At 55.6% G+C, this 26,072-nt stretch overlaps 1 protein-coding gene across 1 annotated transcript in view; it reads right to left on the bottom strand.

The window, feature by feature from the left end:
- NTRK3 (neurotrophic receptor tyrosine kinase 3) overlaps positions 1–26,072 on the bottom strand; it is a 539,904-nt gene that overhangs the window by 355,702 nt on the left and 158,130 nt on the right. The window contains exon 3 of the mRNA XM_042941053.1: positions 24,080–24,342. Within this exon, the coding sequence (XP_042796987.1) occupies positions 24,080–24,327 (248 nt within the window). The 5' untranslated portion in view covers positions 24,328–24,342. The remainder of the gene's footprint in view (positions 1–24,079; positions 24,343–26,072) is intronic.

The raw sequence follows: 26,072 nt of genomic DNA, 5'->3' as shown, positions 1-26,072 counted from the left end.
CAGCCCACCTCTTGCCGTCTAATTTTACACCAGGAAAATAAGCCCCGTGTGTTTAAACGACCAAATTCCCTTTTCGGTCACCTGCAGCCAAACACAAGGCGGTGTGGTCACATACACAATCTCACCGAACTCTAACAGTCACCCTGGCTGGGGCGGGGAGGGGGGGTGGGGGGGAGGGTATTCGTTCCATGAGGAACAGAAGCTCAGAGAGGTTAAGTGACTTGCCCAACATCCAGAGAACCAGGATCAAGCCTGCCTGATGCAAACCCCAGCTCTTCCCAATCTGCTTCTAGAACTGTGACACATCTCAGCATTCCTTGGGTGACTCAATAAGGAAGACCCTGAACTTACTAAATCTTCTTCTGTATGACCCTTTAGAGATGTGGGAAGGGTTACACCCTCCTCAGGCTGGGTGCCCTGAACACTCCCCTTCCGAAAGACAATGCCCTGGTCAGCGGCTAACACAGCTGGTACCCAGAGCTGTTACGAGGCACCCCCTTTTGGAGCCTGCCAGCCAAACCAGCTGGCTCGTCAGCCTTAGAGCTGGGTGCCCAGGCAATGCCCCGGGGACCCCAGCAGCCCTGTGGCTCTGCTCCCAGCCGCCCTCTGCACACGGGCAGGTACGGCCCCCCTCCCCTGCTCACAGGCACTTGCTCGCTGCCATCGTCCACGAAATGAAACAATCAATGGTACAAATATTTTATCTAGTTCCCCACATGGTTATTTTATTCGAGGTGAATGGATCAATGTAGACCAGGGAGCATGGAACGGAATTTCTCACCGAACTGACAGCGGGAACATTTGTCCCAGTGTGGAAAATCTAACCAGGTTCTATCCAGCTGATGGTCAGGGCTGAGGAGTGAGGGATGGCCCCACGATCTCCAGGCGCAGCCTGGACTGGTGTCCACGACTGACTGTGGGCGTGAGAGCACAGGCTCTGGGCACAGACTCCCTGACTCCAATCCACTTCGTTGCTTGTTAGCTGGGTGATCTCGGGCACACGACCTAAGTTCAATTATGTGAGAATTAAGAGTCACTGAATCACAGGTGCCCAGCACACAGCCTGGCACAGAGTAAGCACCCAGCATTAGTGATGCCATTACTACTGCTGCCATCGTCATCGTCAACATCCTTCCTTCTGCATCAGGACTTCTGCAGCCAGAAGGGGGATAAGGATCAGAGCATGTTTACATTTTCCAAGACGACCCAAATCCATGCACGGACACCTGTTGTTCCTCCAAGGATGTTCCCATGTCCCCATTCTGGAGCCAGAGACCTTGATCATGGGAAGATTAGATTTTGTGCAAAGGGTCCTTTGCTCTGTTAGCAGAGAGCTGGATGTTGGACAAGTCATTTGCCTTCTCTAAAAATGGCACAGTGAGATCTGGCCTTCCTCATAGGGCAGTGAAAAGTTACTGTGGAGCAGCATTTGAGTGTAGGTGAACACTTATCTTAACATTCCCCATTACTGTTACTAACCATCCAACAACCGATCTTGGGCTCCACCAGAATGCTGGCATCTGGACTTCTATTACCTGGCAGCATACCTGTTTAGAGATGAGCTTAGAGCAAGAGCACCGTCCCACCTACAGAAGTAGTGAGGGGAGGGGTGGGGGGAGAGGGACAGAGAAGCCGAAAAGATCTTGCCAATAAAGACAAAGGTAAAATGTTTCTGGAAACGTTTAACAAAGTTCTCACAAGCGAAAGTCCCTCTCCCAAAGAAAAGCCTGGACACCATCGAGAAGGCGGGCTGGTCCTGAGATCCAGGATATGCCCCCTTCTTTAAAAAGAATCCTTGGTGCTTTCTCCACTAGGGACATTTCACGGACAAGGGCCCCATCAAAGACAAGGTGTCCTGTTCCAGGCCACTTTCTACCCTGCATGAGAATCAGCTCTCACAAGCACCACAGACTCTGTGTCCCAGACAGAAGTCACCCTGTCCCCCATCACCTATACCTGCTCAGGGCAGAAATATTTTCCCCTCGCCCAAATTCTGGAAACTTCAGTCCCTCTTAACACCTCCATCTCTCACACTCAACGGGTGTAATCAGAGTGGTTTGAAATTTCTGCGTAGTCTCTGAAATATCCTTCCCGTTCCCCTCGTTTCCCACCCACATCACCCCACCTCTGAGCTGCTGTGATCGCCTCCTGCCGTCTTCCTCTACTGTATGCTTCTCTTCTCAGACCACATGCAACTGACATTCAATACCAGCTCACGTACATGTTCTCTCTCTCACGTACATGTTCTCTCTCTCACACACACACATTCACTCACAGGTAAGGTTTCATGCATACATCGAATTTATGCAAATTTAGCTCTGTGCAACCAGAAAGAGGAAAAAATAGTAACTATTTTTAAAACACTGGTGCTTCTGCCCCCACTTCACTCAATGAGAGCATCTGCCAGCACAAGCAGGACAGACGTGCTGTGAATCTGCTGTCCCCCCAGCCAGTCTCAGCCCCCCGGGGCCTCTCCCACTGGGCACAGAGTTTTCAAAGATCACTTTCTGCCTTACACACTGATTCTACTATAGGACTTGAGGGAACTCCACCAAAGGATGGGTTTTTTCCAGGTTTCTGGGAATACGAGCCATTTCTTTGTCTATTTTCCACACTTACTGTTATTTCTAATTTTCCATTAGCAACCATACTTAAAAAAATCTTCAGGGGCGCCTGGGTGGCTCAGTTGGTTAAGCGTCTGATTTCGGCTCAGGTCATGATCCTAAAGTTGCTGGGATCAAGCCCGCCATCGGGCTCTGCGCTGACAGCTCAGAGCCTGGAGCCTGCTTGGGATTCTGTGTCAAGTGAAGTTCAGATGGTCTCGGGTCAGCAGTCGAAGCCTCCCCAAGAGAGCCCCGGGGCTCATCTCTCAGCCCTCAGGGCCCTGGACTCCCTACCCTCCAGGCTAACGGGGCCTTGGTCTCCTCTAAGGCACTGGGCTGGGCAGGCTCTTCTGCTGTATGCTGCACTTCCTGCCCCAAATGTCCTCCCCTCCCCTCCCTCCCCATCCAGATCCAACCTGGGCACCAAAGGACACCCCCCTTATCACCTCCTTCAGCAAAGTTCGCCTAGCCTCCCCCCCACCCCCACCACACATCTTTCTGTGGCAACAGACCCTCACGGAAGGTCACAACCACCTGCACTCTCTGGATGAACTTGTCCCACCTCTGCTGGAACTGGTCTGCTCCTCTGCTGTAGCCTCTGGGGTATCTAGCCTTGCACACCACAGGTGCTCAGATAACGGAGGAAGCGAAGTGGGGTGAACTAGACTGAACTGAATTGGACAGCCCTGGCTTGACTCGGCTTGATGCAATCACTGCATTCTTTAAATCAAAGTTTTAGTAAATTTGGCAAATTGAGCATTTGGCAAACAGGCTTCCGGTGAGTTGCTTGAAGGCCAACTGGCCATTTGCTCAATGGTCCTTTGGGCGGTTGGGCCTCTAAGTCACTTGGCTCGTGGGGAACTGGCCTCTGAGAAGGTGACCCTCTGCAAAGTGTCTTCTGGTTTTTGGTAAAGTCCTGAGCAGAAGGGAGGCATCTGGGTGTGTTAACAACGAAACGTACCAGGAAATGGTCTCAGAGGCCTGCTGAGGACCAGGGGGAGCTTCCCCACAGCGCCGGGGTGGGTGACACTGTAGACACTCCAAGACACCCGAGCCCTGTGAGAGCTGGGAAATGCTGGGGAGACTCACCCCTGGAAAGCGTCTGTGGGGTGGTGTCACGGCCCCCAAGCAACAAGCAAACCGTCTGCCCAGCCTCCGCGAGCTGGTGTTCTGAGGATGAGGACCTGCTTGCCGGCTATACCCACAGAGCCAGGACCAAGGGCGTGTCCCCCTGCCCCCTACCCCTTCCCCCCCAACCCCCAGCCCAGAGTGAAAGTTTGACTAAGGCTCAGTGTCTTTGCTTTTATAAATCTCTGCCTTTTAATGATGGCTTCAAGGCTGAGGGGAAAAAGGACCATTAAACTCACTGAATAAGTTAATGGGGCAGAGAGAATCTATTTCGAAGCCACCCCAGGCTATTTTCCTCTGGAGCTAAAGCCTGAATAAGCAAAAAGAAAAAATTAAAACCGTAGAGCGCATTGCCAATAAATAACCCCCAGTGTAATCTCTCAGCATCCAGGACTTCATTTGCGGAGATATTATAATGCAGATCACTTGTAAAACACCCCTGGTTTCAGAGTTCCACCTGCAGTGGTGGCTGGGGTCTTATTATCTGCCCAGGCCCCTCCCTCTCTGCGGATGCCTCGGAATGGGCTGCTCTGATCAGACTGCGGGTCCCTCAGGCATGGAGGTGAGAAGCTGAGTCCTTCTCCCTTAGCGCACGAAAACAGGCGTCCTCACAAGAGGAAACCCCGACATCTCCGCTCCCCCAAGCTGTATCCACTCCTTCAAGGACTCCCGAGTTGCCTTCCTAATCTGCAACTTGGTCCTACCCTCCTTAAACTTGAAACTCTCTCTTCCCTCTACACAAACCAAATACAGCATCTCGGGTTTCTTTTGCCTGGACAGCTCCTCCTTTTCTTCCTAAGACTCCTCTCCTCCTCCTCCCCACCCCACCCCCCAACCCTCCATCCCCACCCCTTCCCCATCGCTCCTCCCTCCTCCCCTCCCCCTTCCTTCCCTTCCCCCTCTCCTCCCCTCTTCTTCCCCCTCTTCCCCTTCCCTCCTCCCTCTTCCCCTTCTCCCATCCCCTCTCATTGCTCCCCCTCCCCCTTCCCCCCACCATCCCTCCCCACACTCCACTCCTCCCTCCTGACTTCCCCTTCTCCTTGGCCCACTTCCCTGCCTCCTCCAGGGGAGCACCGGGGCCTCCCCAGAACAAAGCCGGAAACGTGGCTCTTAGGGCCAGGAAAGCACAAATAATTAAATAAGTCAGAACTCCTGTTGGTAAATGTTGAATCCCACTAGACACACGTTGTTTACTCTTTAATATTTAAACATGTTAATTAAATCTCTGAATAAACAAATATATTTTAGCAAGTGGCACTCCTCAGTCGGAGCTCCACGCTGCCACCGTGCACCTCAGGGCCTTTAAGGTGAGGCCAGGCCGTCTCTGTGGACTGCCCCTTCGCAGGTCATCGGGCCAGGCAGCCCGGCTGGACTTCTGGCCAAGGGGGTGATGGACTCGACCCCACTCCAACCAAATCTGCTCCTCTCGGGACCCACGGCTGCCTCTGGTCTTCCCTGACCTTCAAACCGTCTCCCCCGCCCCCCGCCTCCACATCCCCAGCGTGCCCTCTCCTCCTCCGTTCATTCACGCACACGCACTTTGGTCCAGGTGTACTCAGCCAGGCAGATGCTGGGCACCAGAAAGAACGGATACCCAGGCCCCCCCCCCCCACCCTGCACACCTCAAGGAGCTCACAGCCGTCCCTTCCTGAAGCCCATCTCCTCGGGCTGGCATGGCTTGGGCCCTCCCTACTTCTCCAGGCACAGGGAACTCCCTTCGGCTCCTTAAGGGTTCCAGATGTCCCTCTCCCAGAGTCGCTCCACCTAGAAGAGCCCCCCGGGGCGTTGGTCCCTCCTAGGAGGCTGGTGCCTGCTCCCTCTTAGCGGTCTCTTCCTCTGGGAACCCTCCCCACGTGCCCCAACCACAGAGGCCCACAAGCCCGTGTGCTTCCCGGAACACATTTACTGCACCCATCGCTTCAGATATAAACTGGATCATCTCCTGTTTGAAAGGAAAAACATTCCAGGGTCTCCCGTGTCCTCAGATTAAAATCTAAATCCCTTCCCACGGCCTGCAAAGGCCCCGCCGACCTCTCCACCCTCACCCCGGCCCCTGCACACGCCACTCCATTCCCTCTACCCTGTCCCGGCCTCTTAGCTATCTCTCCCCAACACCCTTCTCCCCCATTCCCACCTCAGACGCGCGCACACACACACACACACATATACGTGCTGGAAAATTCCACATTCTAAGCTTCAGGAAGCACCTCCTCTCCCTCACGCCTCAGGTGAGGGTTGGCACTGGTATCTCCAGGTAAGCCCTGCCTGCCTCCCCTCCGGGGGCAGCCCCCCACCCCCGTCGTCACATCACACACATTTGCCAGCCTCTGCCCCTCAATGTCCTCATCTGAAAGACAAAAACAGGACAGCACCCTGTGTCTATCCTAACCCAGATTCATCAAAAGCAGTCCTATTGTGTAAACTTGGTACAACCACTTTGGAAAAAGATCTGGCAGTGTTTCATAAAGTGAAACATAAATATATCACACCACCCAGAAATTCCACTCCTAGGTCCAGACCCGAGAGAAATCAAAGCACGTGTCCACAAAAAGGCTGTGCGAGAACGTTCACTGTGGACCGTAGTGGTCCACAACTGGGAAAAGCCAGGGTTCCTACAACAAGGAGACTCAATAAACAAACTCAAGGATTCCGTAAGACGGAATAGTGCCCAGCAATAAAAAGAAACAGATTCTGTTACCTGCAACAAGATGCATGAACCCGGTCTCTTCCTCTGGGAACCCTCCCCATGTGCAGGGGGACCCTCCCAAAACATGTTGCTGAGTATGTATTATACGATTCCCGTTTACATGAAGCTGTAAATCAGGCAAAAGCAATCTATTAGGGAAAAAATCAGAATGCTGAGACTGCCTCTGGGGACGTGAGGGCGGAGACTGGCTGGGGAGGGACATGGGAGCCTGGAGCCTGCTTCAGATTCTGTGTCTCCCTCCCTCTCTGCCCCTCCCCTGTTTGTGCGCTTTCTGTCTCTCTCAAAATAAACAAACATTAAAGAAAATTTTTTTTAATTTAAGAAATAGATAAATTATAAATCTGCTTAAGGATGATCATCTTTCATGGCTTAAGGTTATTCTAAACTTGCATTTTAAGAGAAAACAGAAAGGATCACACGTTGAACACCATTTACCCATCACCTGAAATGAATAATCATTAATTAATTCCCTAATTATCATTTTGTCACATGCTAATCTCAAAACACAGAGAGAGAGGGAAAACATCACAGATAAAGTTAACAGCCCTGCGGTTCCTTTTCCTCTCTCCCTAGAACCAAGGTTGTCATGAATTCGGTTTGTACCACACAATTTGTGCCACAATTTTATCTTCTTACTGTATTATCTGTATCCAACACGTTACATTGGTCGTCGTGTTTTCTTTCTTTTTTTTTTTTTAATTACACTTGTGGCATAGCATTCTGCAGCTTGTTTTCTGTTTTTGGGTTTCCATCAGCATTAGATTTTCAAAACGTAGCCACGTTACTGCACAGACATCAAGATTTTCACCGTAACAGCTACGTGCCATTGTAGCACATCAACATACCCCAGGTCCCCTGATCTCCTCCCCTCCTGAGGACATGGGAGCTCGTGCCAATCATCTCACTCCCTCACACGCTGCTCGATAAATGGGAGAAGGTGGGATCCGGAGTGAGCCTGGGTTTGAAACCCAGCTGTGCCATTTATGCGTGGCCTTAGGGCAAGCTCTTGCACGGTCTGGCCTCGACTTCCCCATCTGGGAAATGAGAGCAGCCACCATGCATATGGCTGAAATGCCATAGAAACTGCCCGACCAGGAGAAAGTCCTCTAGGAGCAACAGCCGCGAGGACTGTGTGCTCCAGAGACTGGGAAGCCAGAACAATCAATAAACACAGGTCTGGATGGACAACAAAGAACATCTCAAGGGTGGGACCTGAGGGACAAGAAGGGCTCAGGTGAGCAGAGGAAACAGCCTGACCGAAAGACTGAGAGTTGGAAATGCATGGGGATGTTTTGGGAAGGCATGGGGGGCGGGGGGGGGGGGGGGGGGGGGGGGATAACGGGAGGCAGGAAGCCAGAGAGATGCTGCAGCCTAGACGTGAACAGAGAAGTCCGAACTTGACCCTGGGAGCAATTAGGACCCAACTAAGGTTCCTGAGCTGCAATTACAGAATTATTTCCCTGCCTTCCAGATAGTTCTTAAAAATCAACTGTGAGTCTTGAAAAGTACTATGAAAAACGTTAACTGTGCTTTTATTTCCCAACTACATACTGGCTCACGTGGACCAGAGCACATTCTGGCAAGTCCAGCCCGGTGGGAAAAGGGGAGAGTGGGGGCCAGGGTCGGAATAGAGCCAGGCACCACAGTTGGGGTGCAGAGAGAAGAAAGGGGAGTGGAGAGAGAAGCCGGCACCTGGGTGGGCCCCATCAAAATATGCTCGGGAGTGAGTTAGTGTGCTTGTAGAACGGAGGTATGCAAACTTTTCATGGCCTGGGAAAATTCATACAAAACGTATGCAGAATACTATCCCGGCTCTGATCTCCAGGGAGTGCGCCCCGAAAGCCATCAACACAGCTGTCATTTTCAAAGTGTGGTCCCAGGGCCAGCAGCACCCACATCACCTGGAGACTCACTAGAAAGGAAGTCCTCAGGCCCCACCACAAATGGGAATCAGAAATTCTGGGGTGGAGCCCAGCTGTCTGTGCTTCCGCAAGCCCTCCTGGGGCCAGGGATGCACGCACAGGTGTGAGAACCCCCAGGGTCCTTTCCCACAAGCCTTCCACACACATAGGACCACCCCTATGCAGCCTCGGCCCTCTCCAACCTTCTACCCAGTCCCCAGCCACGCCACTCAGAGTGTCAGAGGTCAGAGCCTGAAAGGCCCTCCAAGATCACCTGGGCGGGACTCCTGGTTTTAAGTATAAGAAAACGGAGGCCCAGAGATGGCCAGCGCCTTGCCTGGACTCACCCAGTAAGCTGGCGGCACTGATAGGACCCAGGAAGTCCCTGTCTTCTGCCCCGGTGTCCTCACTCAGAAGACATTCTCTGGGATGTGGCTGAAAACACCTGCGCCCACAAAATTCAGGAATCTCAAACTCCACCAGGTCCCAGAGGCCCCTTCACACATCAGAGATGAGCACGGTGTTATGTCTTGTATGCCAAGGGGCACCTGGGAGCTGCAGGGACTCAGGGGGGGGCCAAGACTAAAGGAAATAAGGGCTGGCAAGAAAGAGAGAAGCACCGATAACACCAGGGGCACGAGGGGGGCCCTGGGACTGAACATGCCCAGTTCAAACCCCAGCCCTGCCACTTACTAGCCAAATGGCCGACCGAGAACAAGTTAAATAGCCTCCCCGTGCTGCAGTTTCCCTGTGCTTTCATAAAATGAGGCTGATAATAGTACCTGCCTCGTTGGGCTGTGCTGAGAATGACGGAGGATTAAAATAAGCCAGTCCTCACAACAGCCGCTGGAACACAGTCACTGCAAGGGTTTGCATTCTAGAAGTCTGCTCTGCTGAGGGCAAAGCCCCAGGCCCACAGAGGTTCGAAGAGCAAGGAGAAGGAGGTGCCCGGTGCTCTGGGTGGAGGCGTGTGCAAGGTCACCGAGCTGGGATCTGTTCTAGATCTGGGAGACATTCTGCCAGAAGCACCCCCATCCTGCTCATCAGGTCTTTACTGAGCACCTACTAGATCCTGGCTACTGGGAACACAGCCAAATGCAACCCAATCCCCAGCTGCTGATGCTCACAGCACAGTAGAGAAACAAAAACACGAAGGAGCCTGATGCCATAAAGGGCATGTGGCTGGAACCCAAGAGTCTCAGCTGGACTGAGACCCTAGCCATGCCACCCTCTTCCATCCACTGACCCACCTGGGGCAGGTAAGGACAGACACCAGAAAAGGGAACACCAAGGCCTGCACACACCAGACCAGAGTCCAGACAACAGCAGCCCTGAGTGAGTGACTGACGGAAAGAAGGCAGGCAGGCCAGCACATCGGCTGGGTGGGGAGGCAGCTTGCATGCCGGGACTAGGGCAGGTGGGGTGGGGAGGCAGGAAAGAGTACCAGTCATTTGCATGGAGACAGGAAATTACTCCGGACAATGAAGCCAGAACAAGAGTCAGGAAGGGAGAAGGTCACACAGCTGCTCCCTGGGGGCCCCAGGCACCGCTCTGAGCAGAGAGGAGGGGGAGTGTCGTGTTCCCCACGGGGAGGGGGGGGGGGCAGGCCCAGAACGGCCTGGGCACAGTGTCTGCTGGGTGCCCAGAGGAGGAAGCAGGCAGCTGACCCTATACCAGCACAGAAGCCAATCTCTGTGTACCAACTGGGCATTCATCCCACCCGTGGCTCTCCTCCACCCAGATCACCTTCTGATGGGACTTTCTCCCAGGAACCTGGCCTGTGAGGGGGTCAGAGGGAATCTGGCTGCACCCTCAGCACACCTGGCCCAGCTTCCCTGCAGCCTGGAGGTAGATTCCCACGAGCAAGGTCCAGGGAGCTCTCACAAAAGGGGCTGGCCCCTCACAGGCTCTCACATAAACACGCTGAACAAATGCAGAACTGGGGAGATGAACGAGCATCTGGGGAGAGCACCCTGCAGCCTGCGAGTGGACACAAGGCCCGTGGCACTCTTCCTTCCTGCCTCCCTGCCCCTCTCCCCTCGTTTGCTGGGGGTCACCTTCCTAATAGCGGTGACCTTGCTCCAATCTTGGTCTCCCAAGGTCAGAAAGTGACAGCAGCAGAAATGCACCCCCCTCTTGCCTTCCGTACATGGCTTCCCCGAAAATACCACGGAGCCCCTTGTGGACAACAGCAAGGCCAATGTCGACCTCACGACCAGGGCCCACAACCCTGACAAGTTAACTCCCCCGCTTCCTCTGACATTAGATGGGCCTGAGAACAAGGGAATCCAGAATCTGTAAATCTCCAATTAGAAACACTGCACCCTGCCCACCTCGGGGAAGCCACGTTTTCATGCGTGTACGTTTTTCTTTAAACTTCACATCACGTGCATTTTCTAAAATCCTGCCCCTGCTTCTCCTGAAACAGCCTTTTCAGCTGTCACTCCTTTCACTAAGGCTCACCACCCAACTCGACTCTGAACTCCAAGAGCGGGGGCACCGGGGTGGCTCAGAAGGTGGTGGCTCAGGTCCTAGTCTCACAGTTCATGAGTTCCAAGCCCTGCATCAGGCTCTGTGCTGACAGCATGGAGCCTGTTTTGGATTCTCTCTCTCCCTCTCTCTCTGCCTCTCCCCTACTCATGCTCACACTCTCGCTCTCTTTCTCACAGTAAATAAATAAACCTTAAAAAAAACAAAAAAAACAGAAAACCTGTAGCGGTGCCTGGGTGGCTCGGTCGGTTAAGCATTTGACTTCGGCTCGGGTCATGATCTCATGGTCCCTGAGCTGGAGTCCTGTGTCAGGTTCTGTGCTGACAGCTCGGAGCCTGGGGCCTGCTGTGATTCTGTGTCCCTCTCTCTCTCCCCATCTCCCACTCGCACTGTCTCTTTTTCTCAAAAACAAATAAACATTTAAAAAATTAAAAAAAAAAAAAAAGCCTGTAAGCTCCAAGAAGGCATGGCCCTTTATCCTCTCTGTGTAGTGTCCCAGGGCTTAGCACCGTGCACGGCTGGAGGCTGGAACTAGTAAGACAGAGAGGGGACTCCCTCGTCTCCGGGTCCTACAGGAGGAAGGGCCAGGCTGGCCCTGCTGGTGCCCCTGCCCACCCTTCCCCAGTAGCCCAGATGCTGGGATGGGCCTCGGCAGGCAGTGAGGCAGGTGCTGGGCACCCCACAGCCCGGGTGCACATGCAGTTCAGCACCCACAGTGGACTCAACGTGCCCCAACACCAGCCCCCATCAGCGGTCTCTTATGCACTTGGAAGACAGGCCTTTGAAAAACAGATACAGGCCCTCCCTGCACATCTCCCCAGGGACAGGAGCCAGCCACCCCATAGGGCACAGGACCTTCCCACAGAGGAGAGAAATCTGCAGCCACGGGGCCGCACGCTGGGAAGTCAGGCCCTTCCCTTCACTGCCAGGGGCGTTGAGGAGCCCCACCTCCTCTTCCATTATTCTCTCCCTACAACTGCCTCAAAGACGAGGTTTCTGCCAAGGGAATGAAACTACACCCCTCCTCCACGCCCCTGGCCCCCTCCTCACTTTCTCATGTTATTTCCCACTTGGTGTCTTACCGCCACATTTGTTAAAATGACTGCCACTTAAGAGGTGGCAAGGAGTCAGAAACACAATCTGGAGCAAAGCTGATATTAAATAACTTTCTGAGCCTGGCACGTCTGCCAAGGTTCCCTGCTGAATCTCAGGTGCATAAGGAAGAGGCCACCGAAGGTAAGGAGCCAGTCACACCCCGATTCCAGCCTCACCTCTGCTGGGGAAAGGCCCCTCCCTTCTCCCAGTAAAGCCTGAAGCTTAGCGGTTACCACTAACCCCCCCTTTCCCACGTGATCCCACACACTCCTGACACACACGCAAACGCACACGGCCTGAAACAATTCCTGATACTCATATCCAAAGATCCAAGCTACGAAATCCTCCCATTCAACTAGCCCAGCAACCTCTCCCCTTGCCATTTTCCAGGTAAACACACTGAGCCTCCAAGATCCTGAGTCTTGTGGCCGGTGGCTAGGGCTAACCAGATACAGTGGTTGGAATTAAAGCATCTCCCAAAGAGTAGCAATCCCGAAAACACCAGAAGGGTCTGGGTGGTTGATGCTAGGATCGGCTGGCTGTGATAAGGTCACTCAGCTGGACGCGTGTGCTCCACGGTACGTAACCTCATAGCATCGGCCCAGGCCACAAAGATTTCCAATGGCCACCATCACACTCGTGACCTGAGAGAATCATCTGTGGCCACTAGCACTCGAAGACCCCCTGAAGCCAATCACCCATGATGCAGTTTCAATGTCGCCTGCCCCAACAGTGCCCACCACTGCCACCCCAGCCCAGCCGAACACACTGCTGTACTCCACTCCAGCCTCTGGGTGTCACTGCTGCCCCCCAGTGATTTGGAACCATAGAGCCCTCCTTGGTGAGTATAAAGGACCCCAACAGGCCAACGTGATCCCGCAAATAACTCCTGCCCTGTATCCTAACTTCATCTTTCTTCCAGAAAGAGACAGATGGCCAACCATGGAGTGAACACCATGTTCCGGACATTTTCCACACATCATATAATTTAATCCTCACAACAGCAACACCTCCCAAAGCACCTTACTTTGCAGATGAAGAAAATGAGATCCAGAGAAGTTAAGCAACTTACTCAAAGTGAAAAACAAAAAACAAAAAACAAAAAACAAGCAAGGGGGAGGGCGAGTGTTGGAACCTGAGTTTGAAGCCAAATTCTATGACCTTTCCACTATCCAAGTTAGCCTCCCTTGAGATATCAGACTCTAAGCTATGGAGCTACGGGCCCTAGTTAAATCAAATGGCTTTACCATGACCCTCAGTGATGCTGGAACCTGTGAGAAAACCAGCTTTGATCAAAGGCACAATCTCAACAGGGCAGGCAAACCAGCGCCTCCTTCCCTGCAGACCTCATGGTCTAGTGCCCTCTTGTGGCTCAACGTGGAACTGGAGTGAACGTGAATGGGAGGCCCTTGAGGGTGGACTGGAGGATTCAGGATTCACCCCCTTCCCACTAGATTCCTAAGTTCTTTCTCCCAGGACTGGTCCCACAGCCCCATCTGTAGCTGACAGGCTTAGTCAATTACAGTAGCCCCGAAGGGGATCATCTAGCGAATGGGGAGCTACCCCGGGCAAGAACAGCAGTAAAACTCCATGGGACCCCATCTGCAAGAGGCTGGGTGCTCCTGAATTAGTCTGCATAGAAATTCCCCACATCCAGAGCGCCTGGGACACTCTGCCCCCTGGTCCCCCAACTGAGTCTATCAGTGGGAACCAGCTATCTCCCTGCTCTTTTGAAAGACATGTGCCTTAGTCACTTTGTCACCTTTTCCAGATATACTCCATCCTGGTCCTTCTGTTGCCTTCCTCAGCTTGGCCCAGGTGCTACCTCCACCCACGTAACTCCCTCTAGCCCCATGCTTCAAGGACCCGGAAATGTCACTGCCTATCACCTCTGTGAGACTCCCATCGTACTACATGCCAGTTTGGCCTCTGGGCACCCGTCACGTGCCAGGCACCTACGGTAATCTCGTCTAATCCCGACAACTACTCTACAAAGATGGACACAGTTAGCCTGATCTTTCAGAGAAGGAAACTGAGGCTCAGGGAAGTTAAACAACGTGGGTAGACTGACACAGGGGCAGAGCCAGGATTTAAACTGAAGGCCGCGTGGCCAAAGAAGCCACTATTCTCCCTACCACACCGAGCTGCCTCCCAGACAAAAGGGCCATTGAAAATCTCGGGCGCCAGAATTATTCTAACAGAAGGCCTTGGATTAGAAGCTTAATCCGTCAGGGTGAGCGTGCTGAGCTAGAAGGAGAAAAGACTGGAAGCAGAAAGAACAGATGAGAGCCATAGGAAGTATCTGTGCCCGTGGGGATGAAGTTCCGGAGTGTGGTAATGAGAAGAGGAAGAAAATGAGAGGAACTGCGCATGCGCGCGTGCATACACACTCTCTCGTGAAATCTTACAATAGCATCATTGCATTATTAGCATTATCTCCGTTTTTCAGGTGAGGAAACTGAGGATCGAAAAAGTAGCCAGTCCAAGGTCACAGAGCTGGTAAGAGGCAGAGTTGTGATCTCAAGCCATACATAAGCAGGGTTGCATACACAGACAACCTCCAATCTAGCAGGAGGGCCATGAACGTCAGCTTCACCCCTGCTCTTCAAGGTACCAGCCTCAAGAAAGTGTCAGAAACGAGGAGGTGGGGAAAGACTGACCGCAACAGAGAGGGTCCCATCTGCAGCCCAGGGATGGGTCTCAGGACAGCATCGCAAGACGCGGCTCTGTGAGCTGAACACCCACCACGAAAGCAGAAGACCTCATCTCCAAAGCCGACAACCACAGTAGTGGGACAGGGCTCACGTGTGGACCAACTAGCAAATGGGGCCAGACAGCGCCTGCTCAATATGAGACTGCCCAGAACAGACAGAAAATAGCCAAGTACTCACAGAAAGGAAACGGTCCAAACCAGCTTGTCCAGGCAGGGCCCGTCAACTTACGTGGGGATCTCTGAGGGAGAAACAGAGCCCAGAAAGACTAAAAGACAGCACCAAGGTCTCGCACCTGGTAATCATCAGGACCTGGTATTTACTGAGCAGTCACCTGGTGTCTAAGTGACCCCCAAGCTTGGCATGAGGGGAAGGGGGCAGGGAGCAGTGAGCGATGCCCCCACACTTGGGTGAGAATATCAAACAGCCTGGGGGAGTTCATAAAGCTCAATTCTTCTGGGACACTAACCCCACAGCGTAACCACCTCTAAACTTCTCTGTGTCCACATCAAGACTGATCTTCGTGGGCAGGAACTACGTCCCGTTCATTCATCTCCATTACCCCTGTGCAAACGTGCCGATCCCTCCTGCTGCTGCTGCAGAGACAGACCAGAGGGGAAGAGCAGTGACTTCCATCCACCCAGGGCACTCTCCCAGCCACGTCCCGGGGAGCTCAGGCCCAGGAGACTCCCGTGGCTGGGCTGCAGTTACGGTGAAGGCAGGACCAGCTCTGCAGAGAGAAGCCCCGCCTCAGGGACAGGCGACCTCCCTGCTCATCCCTGGCTCAAGAAAGGGTCTGAAAGCCAGGTCTGCCAGCCAGCGCACATCTCACCAGGCTAGAGCCACATCCCCAGCTCAGGCTGGTGCTGGCCTTCACCAGCCTCCTACCGTCTCATGCGCAGCACTGCCCTCTGGTGGCCACCAGGGTCTACACGTAGCTGAACTTGGCAAGCAGGAAGCCAAAGGCTTTAGAGCTTGTTTACGAAGACCTCAGACGTGATGTGCACAGCGAACAGAAGACATGCGCTTGTGCCTGCGCAAAGACACCCCCAGATGCGCACACACAGCCTAGTTTACCGTGGGAGGCAGCAAGGTTAGGACAGCGAGTCTAAGATTGCTCCCTTCATTTTCTCTCTTTGCAAGAGACTAGGGGCTCCTTTCCCTTCCTCTGGAAGAGCCCAAATCCCTCAGCCCCACAGCAGCCGCTAGCAGAGGGTGGGGAAGGAAAGCCACACCAGCTGGGGAGGCAGGGCCCCACGCCAGGACTCACTAGGTGACTGAGCCAAGCCCATCCACCTCCCTTGAGCCCCACGTTCCTCCTTGGTAAAACTGGGTTGGACCCCAGTTATTTCCAAACCCCTTTCCAGATCAGGTGATTTATGGTTCAAAGTCTTGATCTTCTTCCTAACTCAAAAATACCCCCAGACATCTAGAAATAGAAACAATCCACGTGGCACCCCACTGTTTAGACAGCCCATGAAGCACGTTACCACATCGATCTGACCATGACCCCATGAGGGAGACAGGCAGGAGTACCCCAACTCCCAGAAAGAAAAACCAAGGCCAGGGAGGTTCTGTGATGCGGTGAGCCCTCCAGCCAAGCAGCAGCAAAACAGGGTGTTTCCACAAAGGCAGGCCCTGCGGTCTCAGCAGGACTCCCGCCGTCTCCACGGGGACAGCTGTAGCCATCCTCCCTGCGTCCAGCTCATCCCCGTGGAGAGGCAGACGGAGCTTCCGTGAAGCAATGGGGCACAGCGCAGGCGACAGGAAGGGTGGAGGAGAGGAAAGCCGGCTGGTCTGAGGAGGCAGCAAGAGAAGAGCCATGAAATCAGGGAAGACGCTCTCCACACGAGCTCCCAGCTCTAGCTGCTCGGCACTGTAGACATCCCCCTTCTGCTCCGCGTCCATCAGCAGTCTTGAAACCCCGAAGCTCTACCTGCGAGAAGCCCCCTTGCCCTCCACTCTCTCACCCGAGCTCTCTCAGGAGACGGGCAGTCAGGGACACGATCCTGCTGACCACACCTCAGCCCAGAGCGGAGCTGGCGGGGACCCAGCCGTCGCCTTCCTGAATCCCCGCCGGACTCAGCCGGCACCCGGTCTCCTGGGGGAGCTGACCTGACCTAAGGCCAAGACACCACAGGGTGGTCAAGGAGGCCTGGGAAGAGGGCTTGGCTGAGACACCGCCCTGGGGGAAGGTGCTGCGGAGAGCGGGTCATGGAGGCAAGCCCCCAGGCCTCCCCGACTTGAGACTGCCTGTCTGTGACCCCATCAGCCAGTGCTGCCAGGCCAGCCCCATCCCCATCATCTCATTCGCCTTCCCCTCTGACCACACCACCAGGGCAGTTGGCATCCACAGACCCGGAATGTTACAAAATAGACGACACTTCTAGGCCTTCATGTCGACCCTCTTTTTAATTCTTAACGGAGTACGATGGTCGTGTATTCACGAATGACTATACAAATGTGTGTGTCCACCAACGTACACTAGCCCAAGAGTCCAGACACTACAGCTTGACGTTAAATGTCAGCCCACTCTGTGCAAAATTAAGCAAGTCAAATTCGATATCTAGGCTCGTACTGCACCTGTAAAATGGGATTAGTATTAACTAACAGTACCTCTCTCCTAGGGTTCATGTGAGATCGTAATGAACTATTGCTTCCAAAGTGCTTGAAACAAGGTCTACAACACAGGAAGCACTCGGTACCAGTTAACTGTTGTTATATATTGATGACTTTCTCTTTGCTGGGCGTGATACAGGGCACTGCCCCTCAGAGCACTGCTAAGAAGTAGTTACCGCATGCTCAACTTACAGATAAGGCAACAGAGGCCCAGAAGAGGTAAGGGGCTTGTCCAAACCTAGGGAGAGGCCAGGCCCCGAGGATCAGCTGGGGAAACCCAGCCACCGTGTTCCTCGCCATGCTTGATGATTCTGAGGAAGGAATCCCAAATCTCCTACCACCCAGACCAGGCACACTGTTGGTGGGACAAGGCAGATGGAAGGAGGGCCGGGGGACAGAGGTGAGGCTGGAGAGAAAGGATGGGCTCTCCAGCCCTGCACGTAAACAGAGCAGAGCAGAAAGCCTCACCGAGTGAATCTGTAATTGGCGAGGGCCGCAGGCTACGAGGAGCCGTGTGGCTGCCAGCCTCGCCTAGTGGCTGCCTCTGGGGACCCCGGATTTGGAAACATCGCCCCAGAGGGAGACACAGTCATGGGCAAAGCTCTGGCTTTGACAGAGCAGAAGAGGGTGACGCCTGCCCCAGCACCTGAGAGAGGGACCCTCCAGTAACCCGGGGCCACAGGCAAGTCATTGGCTCTGTCAGGGCCTCTCGCGGTCCCCTTGGGCAGAAACATGAGGGAGGGGACGCCTGCAGCCGTTCCTTCCCGCCATGAGTTCTGGTGAGCCCTGCACAAGATTAAGGATCCTCATGGGGATTCCCAGGGCTCCAGTGGGCACTGAGCTTCTGTTATGACTTCAGTGAAGTCCTCATCCTTGGTGATCCAACCCATCAAACAGGAGCAGCAAACATGCCTGGTCTCCAGGAGTATGTGTTTCCCAAAGTGAAGGCGAGTGAGGCTCATGGGATAACAGACAACTTGAGTGGCTGACAGCCACCACCAGATCTGGTGGGGGGGGGGGGGGCAAATGCAGCCTCCACTCAGGCCACACCTAGACCCATCTTCCAGGACTCTCAGCTGTCCTCCAATCCCTCACAGATGGACTGTTTCCAGAATGCTGCCCCCCCCGTGGGAGAAAGAACTTTCTGGATGAAAATGGAGCCACAGGATGTCTAGCCAAAGGACCACCGCCAGAGAGAAGAGTCCATGGAACTCAGAGAGAAGAAGTCATGACTGGAGCACCACAGAAGGAGTCACGAGACTTCTACAGCTTTCCTTTGGGGAGACATGCAACTCAACCCTTTTCTTTATTTTGTTGATCGGTAAAATGGGACTGCTTATGATCCCTGCTTATGCGCTTCAAGTAGCTGTGGCCAAAATAAACCCAACCACTGTAAACTAGAAAGCATAAGAGAAATGCTGAGGTGTTCAGGAGGTAAAGAATTTGCTAGACAGAAACAAAAGGCAGGACCTGATGGGTACCAGGAGATAGTCTTTTGAGACCCAGCCTGGCCCTCCAGTGGTCCAGGGCTGAGATTCTCCTCTGCCACCCAGCCTGACCCCTCCTCTCATTTTCCCTGCTCCCCCTGCCAATCAACCCACCCCTCCCCTGGAACAGAGCCAAGAGGGAGAGTCTGGGCTTCAGGGTCACCTGTCCTACCGTCTACCCACCTCCCTCCCAAACCCAGGCTCTTCTAAGCCTTTTAGATTATGGACACACCAAGGTTTTTTGATTACACATGCTTTAGCAACAAAAATTTTATCTTGTGACCCCAGAAAGCTCCTATTTATTATATCATATGCTTGTGTATCTTCAGTCCATATGCTAAATATTGAACATTCCTTGTTTTAGACAAGAATAACTTGGAAGTTCTAGCATGTTCCTCTCACATCCAGAGGAGGTCTCTGCTGGGGCAATGACTGGAAGCTTTGCAGAAGGAGGTCTCCTTCTTGCCTTGAACGCAGAGTAGAGAACAGACAGCCATGAAGCCGGGTGTCTGGGCTCTCAGAGGCTGCAGGCCCTGGTACATTGCTAAGTGTGGCATTTGGTCTGGGCAGTTGAGTCCAAACCGTGTGGCTCTTTCTGGGTGAGCCAGAGTTCTCTAGAAGTAGGAAGGGAAGGAAGAAGGAAGGGGAAAACGGCCAATGGCCAGAGAGCAATCAGCCCTGCCCTCTTCTGGGGTGCATCATAAAGGTCAGCCACCAACCCCAAAGACGGTGCCCTTAGAAGTGGCCTCACAGAGCCTTGTAGGGGTGTTCCTTGGGCTAGCATGGCAGATGTCCAAGATGGAAGGGGCACCGCCCCATGGCCTCAATTCAGAGCTGAATTTATAGGCTCAGAAAGGCTATAGCACCTCCTAATGCTCACAGTGGGTTAGGGGCACGACCAGTGGTAGGACTCATGGTGACTCACCCCTTTCTCTAAGTCTACCTTCCCTCTGGCCACCTGGAGGCCCCGAAGGGAGGCCAGAGACCATGCCTGTGATCCCAGTATAAACCAAGGGACGGAGTCCAGTGGCAGGAGAGATGCCACAATACTGGCAAAGGTCATCCCGAGAGAAGGTCACGGCCCACCCACACTCCCACTTAAGAGTCAGCTAGGGCGAGGGCTCCCCCATTACACTCAGAGAGGAAGAGAAGGCAGCAGACAGGGACAGGCGGGGCAAGGACAGACAGCATCCCAGGGGAGCAGACATCAGGCCCCTCCCTTCTTCACAGCCTCAAGCGCCACTCCAGCTAGGCAGGACCCTGAGCTGCCTCCCAGGCCCCAGGCTCAGCCCTCCAGGGACCAGTCCCCAAAGGCTCTCAACGCTAGGGTCAGGTTGGGCCGGTGTTACCCAAAACCACCACATGCTCAGGTCCCCCTGGAGCTGTAGAGATGATACCCTGAGCCCCAGACTGTGCCAGGAAAGACTCACTTGGGCTTGTGGGGGCTGAAGACTCTGTCTCCAAGCAAAATCCCAGGACCTCTGGAGTCCAGGGTCCCCAGTTTTCATCCCAGAAGTGCCCCACTCCCCAGAGCTGCCACCACTCCCCCTTCCAAATCTCACCACAAAGGCCTCCAGATTGAGCCCACCTCTCTCAGGCCTAGCCTAACTCCCAAGAGCCTGGCTGAGCTCCATGATGCCCTTGGGGCCTGGCTCACACCCCTGCCTGCATCCCAGCTCTCAAGGGTAATTGTCAAGGCTGGCTCTTCCCTTGATCCTTAGAAAGGCTAAGTATCAAGGAGTCAATACAGCAGCCAAAGCCCAAAAGATCCTTCACCCAGCCAGGCAAGGGCCTGCAGGGAAGACCAGGGACACAGAAGGACCTGAGAGCTGCAAACACCAGCCATCCTGGGGTGGCTCCTGCAGAGACCCAGTTGGTGGCTCAGAGTCCCAGCTAAGAAAGAGCTCATGGTATTCCCAAGGCGGGGTAGCCAGTCCCAGGAACTCTGGGCCCTGTGAGCCATCTCCTCCCCTTTGATCTTCAGACAGTCAAAGAAGACACCATTCAGATCCAACCCCAGGCAGGCTTGACCTAGACAGTGGGCCCACCTCCCAGCCACCGCCCTCTGCCTTTGTGACGTCAGAGCCTGGTGGGGCCAGAGCGCAGCAGGGCAGTGCGTGGACCCTTCTAGGTAAGGTTACTGTGTGCCTTGGGCTCCAGAGGGACTGGCCTCCTAAACAGAAAGAGGCCAAGGGAGAGGGCCCTTGGGGAGGAGCGGAGGGGAGACCCACACTTCTGCCCTGATGCCTTACAGCGGCTTCCCTCCTGATACCAACGGGACAGCCCCCTGCTCCATCAGAGGCACCCTCAGCCAACCTCCGATGGGTACACAACAGCCAAGCCACACACGACCCTGAGAGAAAGACCACGAGGCACCTCTCAACTGTCTTAAAATTTACGTATCGTCAGTTAAGCACTGAGGAAAGGACCTTAGAACTCTACGGTCCCACAACATCTGTGGAAGCCAGCCCCCCCCAGTTCCCATAGCTAGGCCTGATGTCGAAATCTGGCTACACCCCAGCCTCTTCTTCATCCCCCAGAGTCTGCCCAAGCTGCACCCCTAAGCATCCACCAGCAAGAGCTTCAGGCTAGAAGACTGCAGGACCCCTCAACTCTGCATCTCTGATACCGCCAGAAATCGGAAGATCACGCTTTCCTCCGGCCAAGCCCCGGCTTCAACTCAAGCCCCCTTGCCAGGTCATGCTGAAGTCGGGCCTCCTGCCCTGCAGTGAGAGCTTCTGTCTGCCCTTAAGGCCCTCCTCCCAGCCTGCTTCCACAGGCTTCCAGGCAGAACTGGGGCCTCGGCTTTGGTGTTGGAAGGACAGAGATCCAAGCCTGGCTCTCCACTGGGGCTACGTGCCCCCAAACATTACTCTGCCACCCTGAGCTTCCATTCCCTCGGGTAAAACAGGACACGGTGACATCTGCTTCCCAGGCTGAGCACGATTCCCCCTGCCTCCCTCCACTGATCTCTGCCTCTGGGCTAGAAGACGAGGCCCTTCCCCGAGTTCAGTCAATACCAGCCATAGATGTAACAGGGCACTGGGGAAAAGATGGGGTGAGGAAGGGTCATCAGACCTATGACCTCTGACCTGCCTCTCTCCCACCTGCCACTCCACACAGTTCCTGTGGGAATCCGGTTCCCTGGCTCTTAGGTGTTGGGGTGGATTTAAAGAGAGGAGTCCCATCTGCAGAGTCCCAAAGCAAGGATGGGGACACACACACAGTCTCCCAATACACTCCCTGCTCACCGTCCTCCTGTATGTCCCACTGGAGTCCTCCAACACCCAAGGGGACAAGAGACTGCCCCATCCCCACCCATCACCCACCTTTCCAGCACCTCTGTCTCGGAACCACTGCCTGGAAACAGAAGCCAACTCTCCTCGATCAAACTGCTTCCCCAAGCATCGCTTTCAGAGGAGCGCTGAAAACCTCTGCCTGGCTACAGAGAGCCTACGTAATTGTGGCCATCCCTGCCTCCCTCTGGCTTCCTACAGATACACATATCCTGGAAGCAGAGAACAAGCTGAATAAGGCTCCCCAGCTCCCAGAGACCCACACCAGGCCCCCTTCTCTCCAACCCTTGGCCCACTAATCCCCCCTGGAAATCCCTAGATCCCACTCCTGAGCCCCTGGACCCACTGCTATGCTCTCCCCACCCCAGCCCCCACAGCCCGATGGTGCACTTCCCAGCTGGAGTTTCCCTGACGATCCCGCTCCAGACCCTCCTCCAGGCATCCTCCCGGATGCTGGAATGCTGTGGCCTGCAGGGCAGGAGACGCAGAGTTGGGTCCATCCTGTTTAGCCCCTGCCCCCCTCCAACCCCTCCCACCTTGGCTGTTTGTCTTATTATCCCAGGCCCACCCGCTGAAGGTAGTGAGGACGTGAGCGGCAGAGCGAAGATGTGGGTCAAGCTGGTCTCCTGGGCCAGGAGTCAGAGACATCTCCTGGGCCATACATTTCCTCAAACTGTTAGTGGCAAGAACACGAGCACACTCTCCATGAAACCAAAAGGGCTGGCGGGCTTTCTTGGGAGAGCAGGACTGCAATTCCTCCCGGCCTGGCCGCCCCATCTCTGAGGCAAAGGGAGGGTTGCCGCCTGGGAGAGCAGCACCAATGGCAGACTTAGCAGGTCTTGAGTCCACCCCAAACGTCTTCCTGAGACCCCAGCCAAGACTTCAGTGTGAATCCCTCTTGGCTTCCTACTCACTTTGAGGGACCCCAAGGGGTGTGGACCTCGGGAGGGGGATAAGAGAGCTATGCCCTGGGCAACCCCAGTGCGTCCACACCCATCTCTGGATGTCAAAATGCGGGGGGTGGGGGGGGGGTGTCACCTGGCCCTGAGGTCAGTGGAAGAAAAGATGGCCAGCTTCCCCGGACCCTGAGCTCTTCTTTCCCGGGGCTCACAGTTCTATCCCCGACCCCTACCCAAGGTTGGGGGGAGGGGGACGGGTGGGAAATACGGGCCACCATATCTCACTCAGATGGGGCAGAACCAAACAAAACGCCGATCCGAGTTGGATTTTCCCCAAAAAACGCATCTGCAAGATCATATAACCCCCATCCCCAAGACACGCCAGTCCCCTCTGCTCCGTTCTCCATCCTGACTCGGAATTACCGGAGCAGTCATCAAAGCTCACAAGGACGGGATCTGTAGGCGCCCAGATGCAGATGAGGGTGGGAAAGGCGGGGGGTGTCTCGGAAATGCCCAAAATGGGGTTGGAGAGGGCGGGCGAGAGGGAAAGGGAAGAGGTAGGCGTCCATGACGGCCACGACATGTCCAAAGTCTCCCCGCGAGCAGCCAGCTCCCAACTTGTTTACTTGTCAGCGTGCTTTGCGGTTTCCAAAAGGAAATAGTTAAACATCTCGGCTGGATCGCGAACAGTCCCTGTCACCTTCCCTACCGGCTAAGCGCCGCCGCTGTCACTGCCGCCGGCTCTGCCGGGAATCGAACCTCGTCTACTTTATTCCACTCGAGCGTGGCCAAACTGTTGCTATTCAGTGGGGGGCAAAGAACTCGACGAGCCACAGCGGGTGGGGGCGGGGGCGGGAGCTGGGCCCCCGCAAGCCCTTGGCCGGCTGGGGTTCCCTCCGAGGAGAGGCACACACGCAAGCCCCGGCTCACGCGGGCCGGGGCCGGATCACCTGGACTCCGCCGCCCGAAAGCATCTCCCGAGCCACGGCGAGCCTGACGCGCGCCCGGCGGACGGCGGGCAGCAGCGAGCTGGGGCGGGCGGGCGGAGGGCCGGCTCCCGGCCGAGGGCGGGCGGGCGGGCTGGCGTGGGGGAGACGCGGAGCGAGAGGGGAGGCGGGCTGGGGAAGCTGCCGCCCGACTTACATGGAAGTGATATTCCTTGAGATGTCTGTGATGTTGATGCTGGCGTTCCCATTGCTGTTCCCTGAATCCTGCCCTTCCAGGAGGGGGAAGAGGTTCCCATCGTCCGGCCGCCGGCAATTGATCTCAGTCTTGCTGCAGACACAATTTGCAGGGCAAGCCAGCACGGAGCCCACATAGTCCAGCCAGACGCTTCCCAGCAAGAAAATCCGCCAGAAACTACACTTGGCTGGGCAAAGAGAGACATCCATCTCCGATCGCGGCTTCTAAAAAAGAGGAGGAGGAGAGGAGAGGGGGGTGGGGTGGGGGGAGTGGGGAGAGCTGGGGGGGAAGGAAACAAAGACGGCGAGGGAGGGGGGAAGGGGGAGGGGGGGCCTCTGCCTTTGAAACGCCGTGCGATCAGATGCAAAATCCTTCAGCGTCTGAAACCATCGCGGCCGCCGCCGCCGCCGCCGCCGCCGCCGCCGCCGGGTGGGAGCCGCGGGGAGCGCCTAGTGGCGCGGTCTGCCTGGCATGGTGGCCGGCTCGGCGCTCGCCGGCTCGCCGGGTCCGGGGGCTCGGGAAGCGAGCCGCGCTCTCCGACTCCGAGACTTTGCAGGGTTGCAACAGACGGTGGGGAGGCAAAAAAGAAAAAGAAGGGAAAAAAAAGAAAAGGAAAAATATGGTGCTAAAGTCACCAAGTCCCACCTACTGGGCAGAATTAAAACGGACACACCTGCAAAACACACACACACACATACACTCACGCAGACACACACCCGGAGCCCGGGGGAAGGAGGAGGAGGAGGAGGATGCAGTCGGAGCTGCAGCAGCCGCCGCGAATGGCTCGTCGCGCGCCTGCAGAAATGTACAAGTGCTCAGAGCCTTACGAAACGCACGGGTTATCGGAGCGTCTTCCTCGGCTCCCTCCCTCTCTTCCCCTCCCTCCTCCCCTCCCTCCTCGCGGCCTCCTCCCCCCCGCCCCGGCTGGGAGCGGCAGGAGAGCGGAATCTCCCCCCTCCCTCCTCTCCCCCTCCCCTTCCCCACACCCCACTCTCTCCCCGCCCGTCCTCTCCCCTCCTCCCTCCCCACCCACCCACCCACTCTCCGGCTCGCGGCTCGCGGCTCTCGCCCGCACCGCCACCCGCAGCCGCGCGGCCGCCTGCCCGCTCCACGCCTCGCGGCCGGGCGCCCGCTCGCCGCGGCCAAGGGGAAACCAAGACGGAAGGGAAAAAGTTGCAGTTGGGATTGAGAGGGTCTGGGCTGGGGAGGGGGAGTTAGCGAGCTGGCTTGCGCGACGCCGAAAGGCGCTCTCCTTTCCACTTTTTGGCCCTCGCGCTGCCCGGTGTTTTGCTGCAATCCGGACCGCGAGAGGAAGTGAAATGGACGCGGCCGAGGTGACCGGGGAGTGCTCCCGAGTCTGGGTGGGGGGCACAGGCCCGAAAACGGCGACGGGGGAGGGGGGTTCGGGAGCGCACTGGAACCGCAGAGAAGCACCCAGAGCCAGGGACGGGGGGCCGCGGACGCGCGGTTCTCCGTCTAAATGACACTTATTTCCGTGATCGAGAGTCTGGGAGCTGGGCTCGGCTGGGAGGGGACTGAGGGGCACGGGAGGGGCTGGTGCCCCCACCCCGCACCCTCTGCGCCTTCTTGGCGGTGGGCTTTGCGTTCGGCGTTGGGAGGGGAGGGATGGAACCAGCGCCCCAAGGACTGCGCTAGGGAGCCGAGGTGGCCCCGGGCGAGTCGTGCGTGGGAGAGAAACGGCCGGGGAAATTGAGATGCAAGGGGCATTTTTTGGCAAGCAGACCAGCACCGTCAGAGGCCGGCTTCTTGGGCTCGGCTCTCGGGTGCGCTGCTCTGGCTGCCCGGTGAGGGGGCGGGCGGGCTGCTTTCTCCGGATTCGGGGGCGCAGAACCTCCCTTCTTCCCTCCCACACAAGCACCCCTTCCTGGTAGGGGCGCAAAGCAGGTGCAGCCTTTGACGCGAGCTCGGATCTCATCGGAGAAGAGAAGGGTCC

This window comes from Panthera leo, chromosome B3 (assembly GCF_018350215.1).
Source record: "Panthera leo isolate Ple1 chromosome B3, P.leo_Ple1_pat1.1, whole genome shotgun sequence".
In the NCBI taxonomy this organism is placed as follows: Eukaryota; Metazoa; Chordata; class Mammalia; order Carnivora; family Felidae; genus Panthera; species Panthera leo.
Note: the sequence above shows the minus strand (reverse complement) of the source record. Positions and strands in the feature narration are given on the sequence as shown.